Source organism: Hyperolius riggenbachi, chromosome 1 (genome assembly GCF_040937935.1).
Source record: "Hyperolius riggenbachi isolate aHypRig1 chromosome 1, aHypRig1.pri, whole genome shotgun sequence".
NCBI classification, from domain to species: Eukaryota; Metazoa; Chordata; class Amphibia; order Anura; family Hyperoliidae; genus Hyperolius; species Hyperolius riggenbachi.
The window spans coordinates 214,437,213-214,450,738 of record NC_090646.1 but is presented as its reverse complement, the minus strand read 5'-3'; the positions used below and the strand labels follow the sequence as shown (position 1 = coordinate 214,450,738).

Sequence of the window (13,526 nt, the reverse complement as noted above, 5' to 3'; positions counted from 1 at the left end):
TTCTATTGTATCTGTTCTGGCGTACATGCCACATTTTGTGTCACTTTTTGAAGTCTTATGTTGTACAGTAGAATCCCTTCATAGCAAACTCCAAAGGACCGGGCAAAGTAGTTTACTATATCAGAAGTTTACTATATCAAAATTTGTCATACTCGAGCACATAGTATACTATATAAGTATACCATAGTACTGGATCTTAATTCAGTCAAAGATTGAAAATCATTTTTTTTCTTTTCAATGCTTCAGCAAGCGAGCACAGACAGTGTCTAAGCTAGATCAAAATGCACAGTGCTCCGTATGCAGGTATTTGCATGCATGATCACAAAATGGCTTGCACAGAAAGCATAGGTCTCACCAGTTAAAGGATGCCAGATTCAAAAGCATCTGGTAAAAACAGAAGCTGTACTGGGTAAGGGGGCATAATTAAATACCATGCCTCCTGTTCCCCTTTATCCACGTCCCCTCTTCTCTGAGCCGTCCCATTTTCCTGGGCGACTTTGGGGACTCCAAACCCGGACGTACTGTGCCGCGCATGCGCAGTATGTCCCTTCTGGTCTCCTGTGGCCGCGTAGTGACATCACAGAGCAGTCCTGGCGTAAGCGCTGAATGGAGACTAAAAATAGTTCTTAGTGGCTAATAACATCAAAATAAAATGCCTTTAAAATCAAGCTGGTGAGAAAACTGCATTGCCGTCCCATCGCAGTAATGCATCGCCTTGGCGAGGCGCCAGGGAGGAGTGGGAGGATGCTGCACCTGCACAGTGATTAAAAAAAAAAAGCATAGAAAAATTTCAGTGTTGATGGAGGTAGAGAGCAAATGCAGCTGGCAGGTGTACATTTGCACTAGGGAGGGGAGAAGCATTTGATATATTTTTTTTTTATTCTCTTTTTGACATGGCATTAGCTGTATTTTTAAAGGACACCTGAAGTAAGAGGGATAAGGAGGCTGCCATATGTATTTTCTTTTAAAGGGGAACTGAAGAGAGAGGTATATGGAGGCTGTCATGTTTATTTCCTTTTAGACAATACCAGTTGCCTGGCAGCCCTGCTGATCCTCTGCCTCTAATAATATTAGCCATAGCCCCTGAACAAGCATGCAGCAGACCAGGTGTTTCAGTGGTTCAGACTTATAAGTCTGATCTGACAAGACTAGCTGCATGCTTGTTTCTGGTTTTAATCAGATACTACTGCAGAGAAATAGACCAGCAGGGCTGCCAGGCAACTGGTATTGATTAAAAGGAAATAAACATGACAGCCTCCATATACCTCTCTCTTCAGTTCCCCTTTAAACAATTCCAGTTGCCATGCACCCTGCTGATGTTAAATGTGTATATGAATCGCACGCCTGAAACAATTATGCGGCTAATCCAGTCAGGCTTCAGTCAGAGTACCTGACCTGCATGCTTGTTCAGAGTCTATGGTAAAAGTATTAGAGACAAAGGATGGTATTGCGTGATGGCTATTTAACTTCTCAGTATTTCTCAGCATTGAGGATAGCATTAATCCTGGACATGTTTCCAACTGCATTTGCAGAAAATCAGCTCCAGAATGGCAAGAAACCTCCACCATGCTGTACTGTTGCTTGCTGATACCGATTTTGATTTATCAGTCCATAGCACTTGCTGCTATTTTCCCAGAACCTTAGTACTTATGTTGTCATACATAATACAATTCCTTGGCCTTATTTACATGTCATAGGTATAGTTTTTTGGGGCCAAAATTCTTCCCTGAAGACCTCTTCTGTAAGAACACTTTCATTCCAGCGCAGACTTGGGCGCATCATGAGTAACTTCAGCGCCGTCAGAAGACTGAGCTGAAGTTACTTATAAAACACTATAATTCGGCCTCCAGCAATTGCTGGAAGCCAAATTATTTCATTCCCCACCATCCATGGTGGCCTGGAGGGGGAATAGTATTTAACACGGCCAGGAACTTGTGCAGCAGCAGGATCAGCCATATACCGGCTGTATCCTGCGCCCAAGTCTCCTGCACCGTTTCCTCTCGTACACCTTCTGTAGACCTTCTTCTGTTGGAAATCTTCCAGTTTTGAAGAGATGTAAGCATGATGTGTCTTTTTATCTGCTTCACTGGATTTCCTTGGTCAACCACTCTGTCTATGATCCACAATGTTGCCCGCTGTGCTTCTTTGAAAGAGCTTGAATAACATGGCTTGAAACCCCAGTCTTCTTTAAAATATTTGCCTGGTAAAGTCCTTGCTGGTATAGTATAATTAGCTTGTGCCTTGTTGCTGTGCTCAGTCTTTCCATGGTGTATGACCTGTGATATGAAACAGTCTTCAACAACCTACAATTAGTAGCAGTCTGGTTATTGCTCACCCAGTTTTAAGCCTGTTACATAACTGGTTTATTTCAGTTAGTGTCTATGTTTCAACCTACATGTGAATGCTGGTCTAGCTATTTGATAAGGTCTTGTTACTTTGTCATGTTATTTGCTGTACAAATATACTTGTGATAAAAAAAAATGATAGTCATTAGCACCTGTTTGGCATACTTGGTTAATCATATACCTTACTATAATCTGACAAAATACCTAACTTTGTAGAAATGTACCTATAATTATTCTGTTGTAAAATGGGTCATCACACCAAGTATGGATTTGATTTAGATTTTTTTAATCTGTAAGCTCCTGTTACATTTTGTGAATTGATAAGGATACATATACTTATGAAAGCATAATTATGAAAGCATTCTTAGTTTACAACATTTTTTTTTTCACTTTTAAGCTTTATTTGTGATCAGAAAACAAAGCAAATAGGTCAAGCTTAAAACAAGTCAGTCATATCAAATACCGATCTAGGAGTTGTTGTACGAGATTATATGGCAAAATGACACATTAATAATCGTATCCGAAACATTGTGAATAAAGGATTAAACAGAAAAAGTCCACTCAGAAAGTATTAGCAGGTATTGGTTCATATACATTTTTTTTCTGTAGTCTCCTAGGATCTGAGCATCACAGATTTATATTCTTGTGAATCACTGCACTCCTACCATAAGGCCCAAGTTCTTATATATAGATCCACCTTATTTTGGGCAGTAAGAACAATCTCCTCCATGTCAGCAATACGGTTAACTCTTTCCCACCATTGAGAAATCAGAGGAGGATTCTCAGAGTTTACAACATTTTTTCCCACACCTTCCTAAAACGTAACCTTTCCTCTGCTTCTCCCCAGTCAAAGCCTTTGCTCGCTGCACTACAGCCAGAGCCTTTCCTGCTTTTACTGTATGTTGAATCCATTTGCTCATGAGGGTCTGCATTTTTAATAGATGTTAAATTCAAAGTTTTCATTGCACATAATGTCTAATCAGACTCAAAAGGGACATAAGGACACAAATACATTGCAAACATGATAGGCGCACACATTGCATTCTTACTGCATTCATTACTGTGCGTACATTACTACTGTACATACTGCATCTGGAATACTGCAGTCAAAGCAAATGTGACTGAAATAGCCATTAACGTCAGCATTCATTTTTTACATATAGATGGAGAACACAATCTACTAGCCGCATTATTATTGATCTAGCCTCCAGTCACTACTCCCAACTAAATCACTCCAACCACCACTGCAAGACCAATACCCCTTTTATTTGCACCACCCCCATCCAGTAGCAATAAATCCAGCCCTTATAGCGCCCTCTCCCCCACCCTCTTTGCTCCACACTACAGACGGTCAATGAGATGCTAATAATTTCTGTATGCAGATTGGAATTTGACAAATGCAGTTTCTGATGACTTTGATAGGCCCAATTTCAAGCTGTATACATTTGCATAAAATTTGCATGCAAGATAGAATTATTAGCATCTCAATGACCATTTCTACTCCACTCTAATAAAATCCCAGATCCAAAGTTGTATTCATTGCAAGTATAAATGGCAGACATTATTTAAGCTTGCCTACATATTATTGTTTTTGTAGCTCTAAAACCTTCAGATACCACAGGTTTTGGGAACCAACCTTTAAATAATTTAAATCAGGGATCCCCAAACGTTTTCGGTCAAGGGCCGGGACAACATACTTTAGACTGCTGGGGGGCTGGAACATACTTAAAATTATGTTGAAAAACATTACATTGAATCTAGGTGTTGATTCCCCCCAATCATGCCTGGAGTAGAACTCTCAGCAGCAGCCATTCAGTCATGCAGCACTTGAAGAATGTCTTTGTGCACCAGACAGTGAAGCATACCCAGGTGTCAACCTGCTGTCCAATTGGACGGCAGTGTCACCTGATGCAGAATTGGATTGGAAGCCAGCAAATGCCTGCTCCCTGGCTTCTACACTGCTATTTTATATGCAGGGTCCCAACATTTAAAGGTGCAGTGGGTCATATCTATAAGTTATACATTTTGTGTTTGAGGGGCCAGTGAAAAAGGACCACTGCCATAGAGAAAGGTTAGGTCAGTAGAGAATGCCAGAAACTGTTTTGAAAAAGCATGGGTAGACCAAATCCTCCAAAATGGGTGTTCACCTACTGGAAACCCTACAACCTCAATCAAGGGCTTTATGGGAGTTCTCCCAATACAGGGATCATTTTATCTACAGTATTTATCTTGCATTTAAATAGCAGCACTTCACAGAGTATACTATATAGTCTAAATCTTTGTTCAGGCAATATTTAACACTACAGTTAAAACTGCCTGTGATGTAATACTTGTAGAGTATGATTATTAGTACTAATACAAAATATGTTCTCTTGTTTTTTTTTTTTTTTTTTTCCCTCGTCAGACCCCAAAGCTGAGACCAGGTTATACATTACAGTGAATGATTTTGAGTTCCATGTTTACAATCGCTCTGATCTTTATGGACACCTCCAGGAGGTTTTTGGTTTGGACCCAACCATATTCCCACCCCGGAAAGAGGACGACAAGGTTCGTGAAAATGGAAAGGAAAAAGCCCAGAGTGAACTTGACAGGTAACATGAGTCCTATTAATGTTTTATAATGAATATTTATTGTTACAGATATGTAAAACAGACCGCTTTTATCTATGTAATGGGTTTTGTTTTACAGTGTACATTTGAGATGAGATGTGAGCGAGAAGGTTGCTGGACACAGAATCTATGTTAAATTGACTTTTATTCTGGCTTAAGCTGGCTATAAACGCATCAATTTTTACTGGAAGATTAAATCACGCTGATCGAAACATTCGATCTATGACACAACAAACCAAATTGATTGTAATTTTGCTTGGATCAGACAGCAAAATTCAATCGATCAGGCGTAGCGTTAGATTGATGGCCCATATCGTTGCTTTGTATTGAACAGTGCAACACTGCACTTCAACAGATTTTCTATAGGTTATACTGTGAAATCTATTGAAAACCTGTGTGCATTGTATGGGGAGATTTGATCCCTCTCTAAACAGATCCAGATCAGAGAGGGATTGATCTGTTTGCCGGTTTGGTGGCAATCTAAATGTGTATGGCCACCTTTACAATCTAGGCATCAATTGTACACCACTGGAGAGGCTCAGGGGGGTAGATGCCAGGGAAATACTAGTCTTCACTACTGTTGTATGTCACCAGACACATTTCCAAAAACCTGGCAAAAAGCCATCACATGGCACAGTGCTACATTAGATTCCTCCCTGTTGCTTTTTAGCCCAGATCATCCAACCTCTCTGGTTACAAGTTGCCTAGATTATAGAGTGTACAGGTGGGGGGCATTGATGGCTTTGGGTCATATAAAATAAGATGCTCTCTCCCTTTTACTATTACTGCTGAGTATGTGAATGCATATTCTCCACCTTTGTGTTTATTATCTGTATGCCATAATGGTTGATGTAACTGTAAATACTGATAATTTTCTGTTGTACAGCACAACAGAAGATTCTGGCCATATATACAGTGGTGTGAAAAACTATTTGCCTCTTCCTGATTTCTTATTCTTTTGCATGTTTGCCACACTTAAATGTTTCTGCTCATCAAAAACCGTTAACTATTAGTCAAAGATAACATAATTGAACACAAAATGCAGTTTTAAATGATGGTTTTTATTATTTAGTGAGGAAAAAAAACTCAAAACCTACATGGCCCTGTGTGAAAAAGTGATTGCCCCCCCTTGTTAAAAAATAACTTAACTGTGGTTTATCACACCTGAGTTCAATTTCTGTAGTCACCCCCAGGTCTGATTACCGCCACACCTGTTTCAATCAAGAAATCACTTAAAGCGGAATATAACCCTGCATTTCAACTTTGCTCTAAAACATTATTTACAGTATATTATATTCAACCAGCATTTTTTTTTTTTTTACTAGACCAGCATTGGAAGGGTTACACAGGGCTTTAAAGTTCCTTTAGATTTCTGCAGACGCATCGGAAGCTGAAAAGAGATACATTTTGTTTACAGAAATGTATCTAAGTGTTGAATGACTCATCTCTCTGACTGAGAAGGAGCTTGGAGGACTGCCAAAGAGTGTGTAACTGTTTATCAATAGATACATAGAATGTAACAATCTGTACTTCTGCATATCTCTCCAGGGAACTTGAAACGTCTGTGTTTAACCCTTCCAATGCTGGTCTAGTAAAAAAAAAAATGCTTTTTGCATATAATATGCTGTAAATAATATTTTAGAGCAAAGTTGAAATGCAGGGTTATATTCCGCTTTAAATAGGAGCTATCTGATACAGAGAAGTAGACCAAAAGCACCTCAAAAGCTAGACATCATGCCAAGATCCAAAGAAATTCAGGAACAAATGAGAACAAAAGTACTGTAATTGAGATCTATCAGTCTGGTAAAGGTTATAAAGCCATTTCTAAAGCTTTGGGACTCCAGCGAACCACAGTGAGAGCCATTATCCACAAATGGCAAAAACATGGAACAGTGATGTACCTTCCCAGGAGTGGCCGGCCGACCAAAATTACCCCAAGAGTGCAGAGAAAACTCATCCGAGAGGCCACAAAAGACCCCAGGACAACATCTAAAGAACTGCAGGCCTCACTTGCCTCAATTAAGGTCAGTGTTCACAACTCCACCATAAGAAAGAGACTGGGCAAAAAAGGCCTGCATGGCAGATATCCAAGGCGCAAACCACTTTTAAGCAAAAAGAACATTAAGGCTCGTCTCAATTTTGCTAAAAAAAAAACCATCTCAGTGATTGCCAAGACTTGTGGGAAAATACCTTGTGGACCGCCGAGTCAAAAGTTGAACTTTTTGGAAAGTGCGTGTCCTGTTAAATCTGTCGTAGAAGTAACACAGCATTTCAGCCATCATACCAACAGTAAAATATGGTGGTGGTAGTGTGATGGTCTGGGGTTGTTTTGCTGCTTCAGGACCTGGAAGGCTTGCTGTAATAAATGGAAACATGAATTCTACTGTCTACCAAAAAATCCTCAAGGAGAATGTCCGGCCATCTGTTCGTCAACTCAAGCTGAAGCGATCTTGGGTGCTGCAGCAGGACAATGACCCAAAAGACACCAGCAAATCCACCTCTGAATGGCTGAAGAAAAACAAAATGAAGACTTTGGAATGGCCTAGTCAAAGCCCTGATCTGAATCCTATTGAGATGTTGTGGCATGACCTTAAAAATGCAGTTCATGCTAGAAAACCCTCAAATAAAGCTGAATAACAACAATTCTGCAAAGATGAGTGGCCCAAAATTCCTCCAGAGCGCTGTAAAAGACTTGTTGCAAGTTATCGCAAACGCTTGATTGCAGTTATTGCTGCTAAGGGTGGCCCAACCAGTTATTAGGTTCAGGGGGCAATTTCTTTTTCACACAGGGCCATGTAGGTTTTGAGTTTTTTTTCTCACTAAATAATAAAAACCATCATTTAAAACTGCATGTTGTGTTCAATTATGTTATCTTTAACTAATGGTTAATGGTTTTTGATGAGCAGAAACATTTAAGTGTGACAAACATGCAAAAGAATAAGAAATCAGGAAGGGGGCAAATAGTTTTTCACACCACTGTAAATCCAAAATAATAATACAAATGCATCACTTAAATAGTAACTCCAGTGACAATTATGTAATAAAACATGCATAATTTTTAAATAATTATGTTTAAATGATTTAGTCAGTGTGTGCTCATTGTACATTTTTTCCTCTCCCTGATTTACATTCAGACATTTATCACATGGTGACATTTTTACTGCTGGCAGGGGATGTCACTGGAAGGAGATGTGCTTGCTTTTTTTGGCAGTTGGAAACAGCTGTTATTTCCCACAATGCAACAAGGCTCCCACAGTGTGATGTCAGAACCTCAGAGCTGTGAGGCGCTGACATATGTGGGGAGGGGTTTCACCTCAAAATCATCGTCATTCAGAGCCCCCTGATGATCCGTTTGAGAAAAGGAATAGATTTCTCATGGGAAAGGGGATATCAACTACTGATTGGGATGAAGTTCAATTCTTGGTTACGTTTCCCTTTAACATTACTCATTAGCACAAAATGACACACAGGATTACCAATTGGCTGACTAGTGGGATCAAATGTTATGGGGCTAGAGGCCCCCAGACTAAATCTGTGACTTTGTTTTGAGTTTCTCTATTGCCACTTTCTGTGGGCTCCATTTATGTGGCGGCATCCTCTGTTTTATGTGTTTTTCATACCATCTTGCCCAGCATGGCACTAACATGAAGGTAGTAATTTGTTCAGGGTTCTCTATCATTTCAAAAGTCTTAACAGGCCACTGCAAAAATGGAAAAGCCACAACACCATGTCAGTAGTTTATAGCTTTTATCGTATTAACAATACACAGATATCTATGTGTATTTTTAATACAATAAAAGAACTATAAACTACAGACGTGGTGCTGTGGATTTTCCATTTTTGCATGTTTTTGACTGTGGGGCTGCGGAGTCCTTTCCACCTTAGCATTTGGGTGCTTGTCCATTTGGCATGCCACTGCAGCATGTGGTGCGGAATACGACTTCATGATCCAGATGTTTGAGATCCACTAGTAATCAGGTTCTTCAAAAAGTATTTGGTGACATAAAATGGTCATCACGGCTGATCTTCCTTTGAAATCCACCCACCCGAGCCTCTCGTGTACTGCTTCAGGATTTGCTGATTGCAGTTCACAATTACAGTTTTACATCATTTCTGTGCCTGAAAACTTTCCTTTTTACATTTTGTGTGAATTTCTTTCCCCCATGTGTGCACACCTCACATTATCTTTTACAAGACAATTGCAGTATAATTGGTTTGGAGATTAAATTCTTGTGTGTACATTTAATCATTTACCATCCCTTTTCTTTTAGTGTTCTAGTTAAATTCAAGATGGCTTCATTCGCTTCTGATAGCTACCGTAACCAAATGTTATCACTTTTAATGGTTAAATTCCCTCTCTTTGTGGGTAGATTTACAAGAATTACATTTTATGCCGATGTTATTTTTCTATTTCTGCTTCAATGGATGCTTGGGGATTTTGAGGGCATTGTGTTGAGATTTACACGGCATATTCATTTTTATGTATGCCATTCAAGTCAATAAAATAGGTTTGCTTTAAAACTTGTAGATGATGCCCAGAGGTGAAGCCTTGGCTTGTTGCAGCTTCCAGTTCTATTTATTTTGGGACACTGTTTGCCAAGTTATACTTCTTGAGAGAATTGACTTGGCCAGTTAAGCGGTGTTCTGATTCTGTTGTGTTTTGCGTTGTTGCTTCTTAGCCTATGCTCTGAAATGTCCCGGTCTCTTCTTTGAAAATAAATTAATTTACTAAAAACTAAAAATGAATGCTTTTGTATATTTTAATGAATAATAGTAAGCTTGTAATACACCAGTTCTTATATAGGAGTTTTATTAACATTTGGAAAATGTGAGATATAGCACCTGGGCCCATATGCAATTAATTTTTTTCTTGAGTTTTCTCCTAGGAGATAATTTTTCAACTTCTCTTGTAAAATAACTTTTCTACACTCTGCAATTGAAAAGGTACCAAAAAGTAGGCAAAAAAAGCACTGATAAAATTATTTTGAGTATTTTCTTGCTAGCTGGTGGCTTGAAATGCATTGTATTAATATGATGTGAAAATCTCACCTTGGAGAAAACTTAGGAGAAAACATTAATTGAATAAGGGTTCAGGGTGCGTATGCAATTCGCTTTTTCTCCTGAGATTTCTCCTAGGTGATATTTTCACAACTTACACATTTCTTTTATACCCCCAGTAAGCAAACAAATGCTCAAAATGATTTGGACAGTTACTTTTTCACTTGCTTTTTGGTACTTTTCCCACTGCAATGTGCTATAAAGTTAATTTAAATTGAAGATGAAAAATTATCTTCTAGGAGAAAACTCAAGAAAAAAAAAAGTAAATTGCTTATGGCCACTGGTGTATTTTTCATTAATACTCTTTCAGTTCACTATTGGCAAGTGAAAGCTAACTCACATACAAGTAGACATAGCTATATTAATAAAACTATAAGACTCTTATCTCATGTAAGAATCTGAGCATACAACCAGCTCTGTTTGCACAGCAGGCGCTCTCCTAGGTACTGGAAAAAAATAGCAGATATAGAACAAAACTTTGCTGATATGTGTTACTGTTGGTGAATCATGACATTATTGTGTGTACTGATCAAAAGTCATGTACTGTATAAAGGTTAGTAATTCATAAGGAAGGTATCACAAAGAGAGAAGGTGCAGGAGGAGTTTCTCCACAGCTCCATGTGACATATCAATATATATCAATATATAAAATAACATATTACAGTACTAATGCATCTCAATATGTTAATTAGAATATCATTTAAAAAGTTCATTTCTTTCAGTAATTAAATTTCAAGTGTTTTTTTTAATTTTTTCTTATTTTGCTGATTATGGCCAAAAGACAGTGAAAACCCCAAGTTTAGAAAATTAGAATATTACATCAGACCAATAAAAAAAAGTTTTTTAATACATAAATGCTTGCTTACTGAAAAGTATGTCCCTGAATGCACACAGTATTTCATCAAGTCTCATTTTTGTACAAATCGTGGTTTAAATGTGATGTGGCATGGAGGCGATTAGCCTATGGCACTACTGAGGTGTTATGGAAGCCCAGAATGCTTTGATAGCAGCCTCCGCTCCTCTGCATTTTGGGTCTGATGTCTCTCATCTTCCTCTTGATCATAATCCATAAATGTTTGCTGGTCAATCAAGCACAGTGATACCATGGTCATTAATCCAGGTAAAGGTGCTTTCAGCAATGTGGGCAGGTGCCAAATGCTGCTAGAAAATGAAATTGGCATTTCCATAAAGCTTGTCATCAGAGGGATGAATGAAATGCTCTAAAATTTCCTGGTAGATGACTTTGCTGACTGTGGACTTGATAAAACATAGTGGACCAACTCCAGCTGAAGACATTGCTACCCAAATCATAACAGACTATGGAAACTTCACATTGGACCTCAAGCAACTTTTATTCTGTGCCTTGATAGACTCTAGGACACGTGTCAAACTCCAGGCCTGGAGAGCCAGATCCATGCCAGTGATTAGGATGGACTGAGAAAGAGAGGAATGTGTTCTACCTGATGGACCACACCTTTCCTGATTCAGACCCATCAATTCATTTGAGCTGTATAAAAAATGTGTGAGGATCTCGAGCCCTCATAGGACCGGTTTGACATACCTGCTCTAGGGCCTTGATTTCCAAATGAAATGCAAAATTAACTGAAAAGAGGGCTTTGGACCACTGAGCAACGGTCCAGTCGGTTTTCTACTTAGCCCAAGTAAGACGCTTCTCCCTGTGTCTCTGGTCCAGGAGTGGCTTGACACAAGGAATACAACAAGGAATACAATCAGCGCTGCGTAATATGTTGGCACTTTATAAATACAATAAATAATAATAATAACAGTTGTACTCCATGTCCTGAATATGTCTGTTTAGTGGCTTTTGAAACATTGACCTCTGCTGCAGTCCACTCCTTGTGAATCACCCCCAGTTTCTTAAATGGCCTATGCTTCACAAGTATCTCAAGGCTCTGTTTAATCCTGCTGCTGGAGCACCTTTTTCTGCCACTTTTTTTTTACCCTCCAACTCAACATTCCATAAATAAGCTTGGATATACTACTCTGTGAACAACCAGCTTCTTTAGCAGTGACCTGTTGTAGCTTACCTTCCTTGTGGAGGATGTCGCTTGCTGTCTTCTGGACAACTGTTAATTCAGCAGTCTTCCCCATTATTTTGTGGCCTACTGAACCAGACTAGAACATTATTTAAAGGCTGAGGACACCTTTGCTTATATTCTTCCCTAATTAGCAGAGTGGAATGAGATCCCACAAGTCTACAACACTATATTGAACCTTTTTACAGTATTCTAATTTTCTGAGATATTACATTTAGGGTTTCATTGCCTACAGGCCATAATCAGAAAAATGGAAAAAAAAAAAGCTTGAAATATGTCACTCTGTGTGTAATGAATTTATATGATATATGAGATTCACATTTTGAATTTAATTACTGAAATAAATTAACTTTTCAATGATATTCTGCACCTGTAGTAGTGAATACTAAAATCCACATAAGGTCACAGTGATGCATTAGGCATCACTTGAGATTTTGCTAAAACTGATGGAGTAGATATGTTAATGAATACCTGAACTGCGATATAAAGTGAAGTTAAAATTAAATAAACTTTGAGGTAATGCACTTTTTGCAAAATCATTTGCTGCACCTCGTTCCTTACTGGGTGCTTCATGTTTCTCATTCTGTCCATTTTTATAATTTGCTGCCCAGGCAGTCAAAATTCTCATATCTGGAAGCGCCCAAGGCCATGCACAGGCCCATACATATTGGGAATGCAAGCTGAACCGTGCATGCATAGTAAAAGGCACTGCTCATGCCCAAAGGATGGCATATGTGCACGAGCGCTTGCTTCCACTGATCATCTGCAGTCCCGAACAGAAAGGAAACCCCTGGTGAACTTCTATGATGCAAAATGAAACAGAGAGGGATGGAATGGAGAGAAAAAATAAAAATTGGCATTTTTATAAAAAAATAAAATAGAATACAAATACATTCATTTAAATAAAAAAAAACTAAACCCTGCAGCAGCGATCAGAGCCCACCAACAGAAATCTCTGTTGGTGGGCAGAAAAGGGGGGGAGAGATCCATTTTGTATGCTCAGTTGTATGGCTCCGCAGCGAGCTATTAAAGCTGCAACGCACTGAATTGTAAAAAATTGCCTGGTCACTAGGGGAGGGGGGTGGAGCAAGCCTGTGGTCCTTAAGTGGTTAAACTTCTCCCCATGATCATTGTAATGAGCACACTTAAAGAGAACCTGTACTGAGTATAAATATTTAAAATAAACACATGAGGTAACTTTAAATGAACATTAAATAGTTACCTTGCCATCAGTTCCTCTCAGAAGATCACCATTTTCTTCTTACAGTGATCCCTTCCAGTTCTGACAATATTTTGTCAGATCTGAAATATATCAGTTGCTGTCAGTAAAATATCAGTTGCTGTCAGTTATAGCTGAGAAGAAAACTGATGTACCAGGTAATGTCCATGTTTCCCTATGGCTCAAGTGAGCGATGTTACAGTTTAACTGTGTGCTGACCAGAAAGCTGTTATGGGTA

The 13,526-nt window shown here is 38.9% G+C and overlaps 1 protein-coding gene across 1 annotated transcript in view; it reads left to right on the top strand.

Annotated features, from left to right (window-relative positions):
• BLTP1 (bridge-like lipid transfer protein family member 1) overlaps positions 1-13,526 on the top strand; it is a 399,009-nt gene that overhangs the window by 76,295 nt on the left and 309,188 nt on the right. Inside the window, exon 6 of the mRNA XM_068280272.1 lies at positions 4,750-4,936. Within this exon, the coding sequence (XP_068136373.1) occupies positions 4,750-4,936 (187 nt within the window). The remainder of the gene's footprint in view (positions 1-4,749; positions 4,937-13,526) is intronic.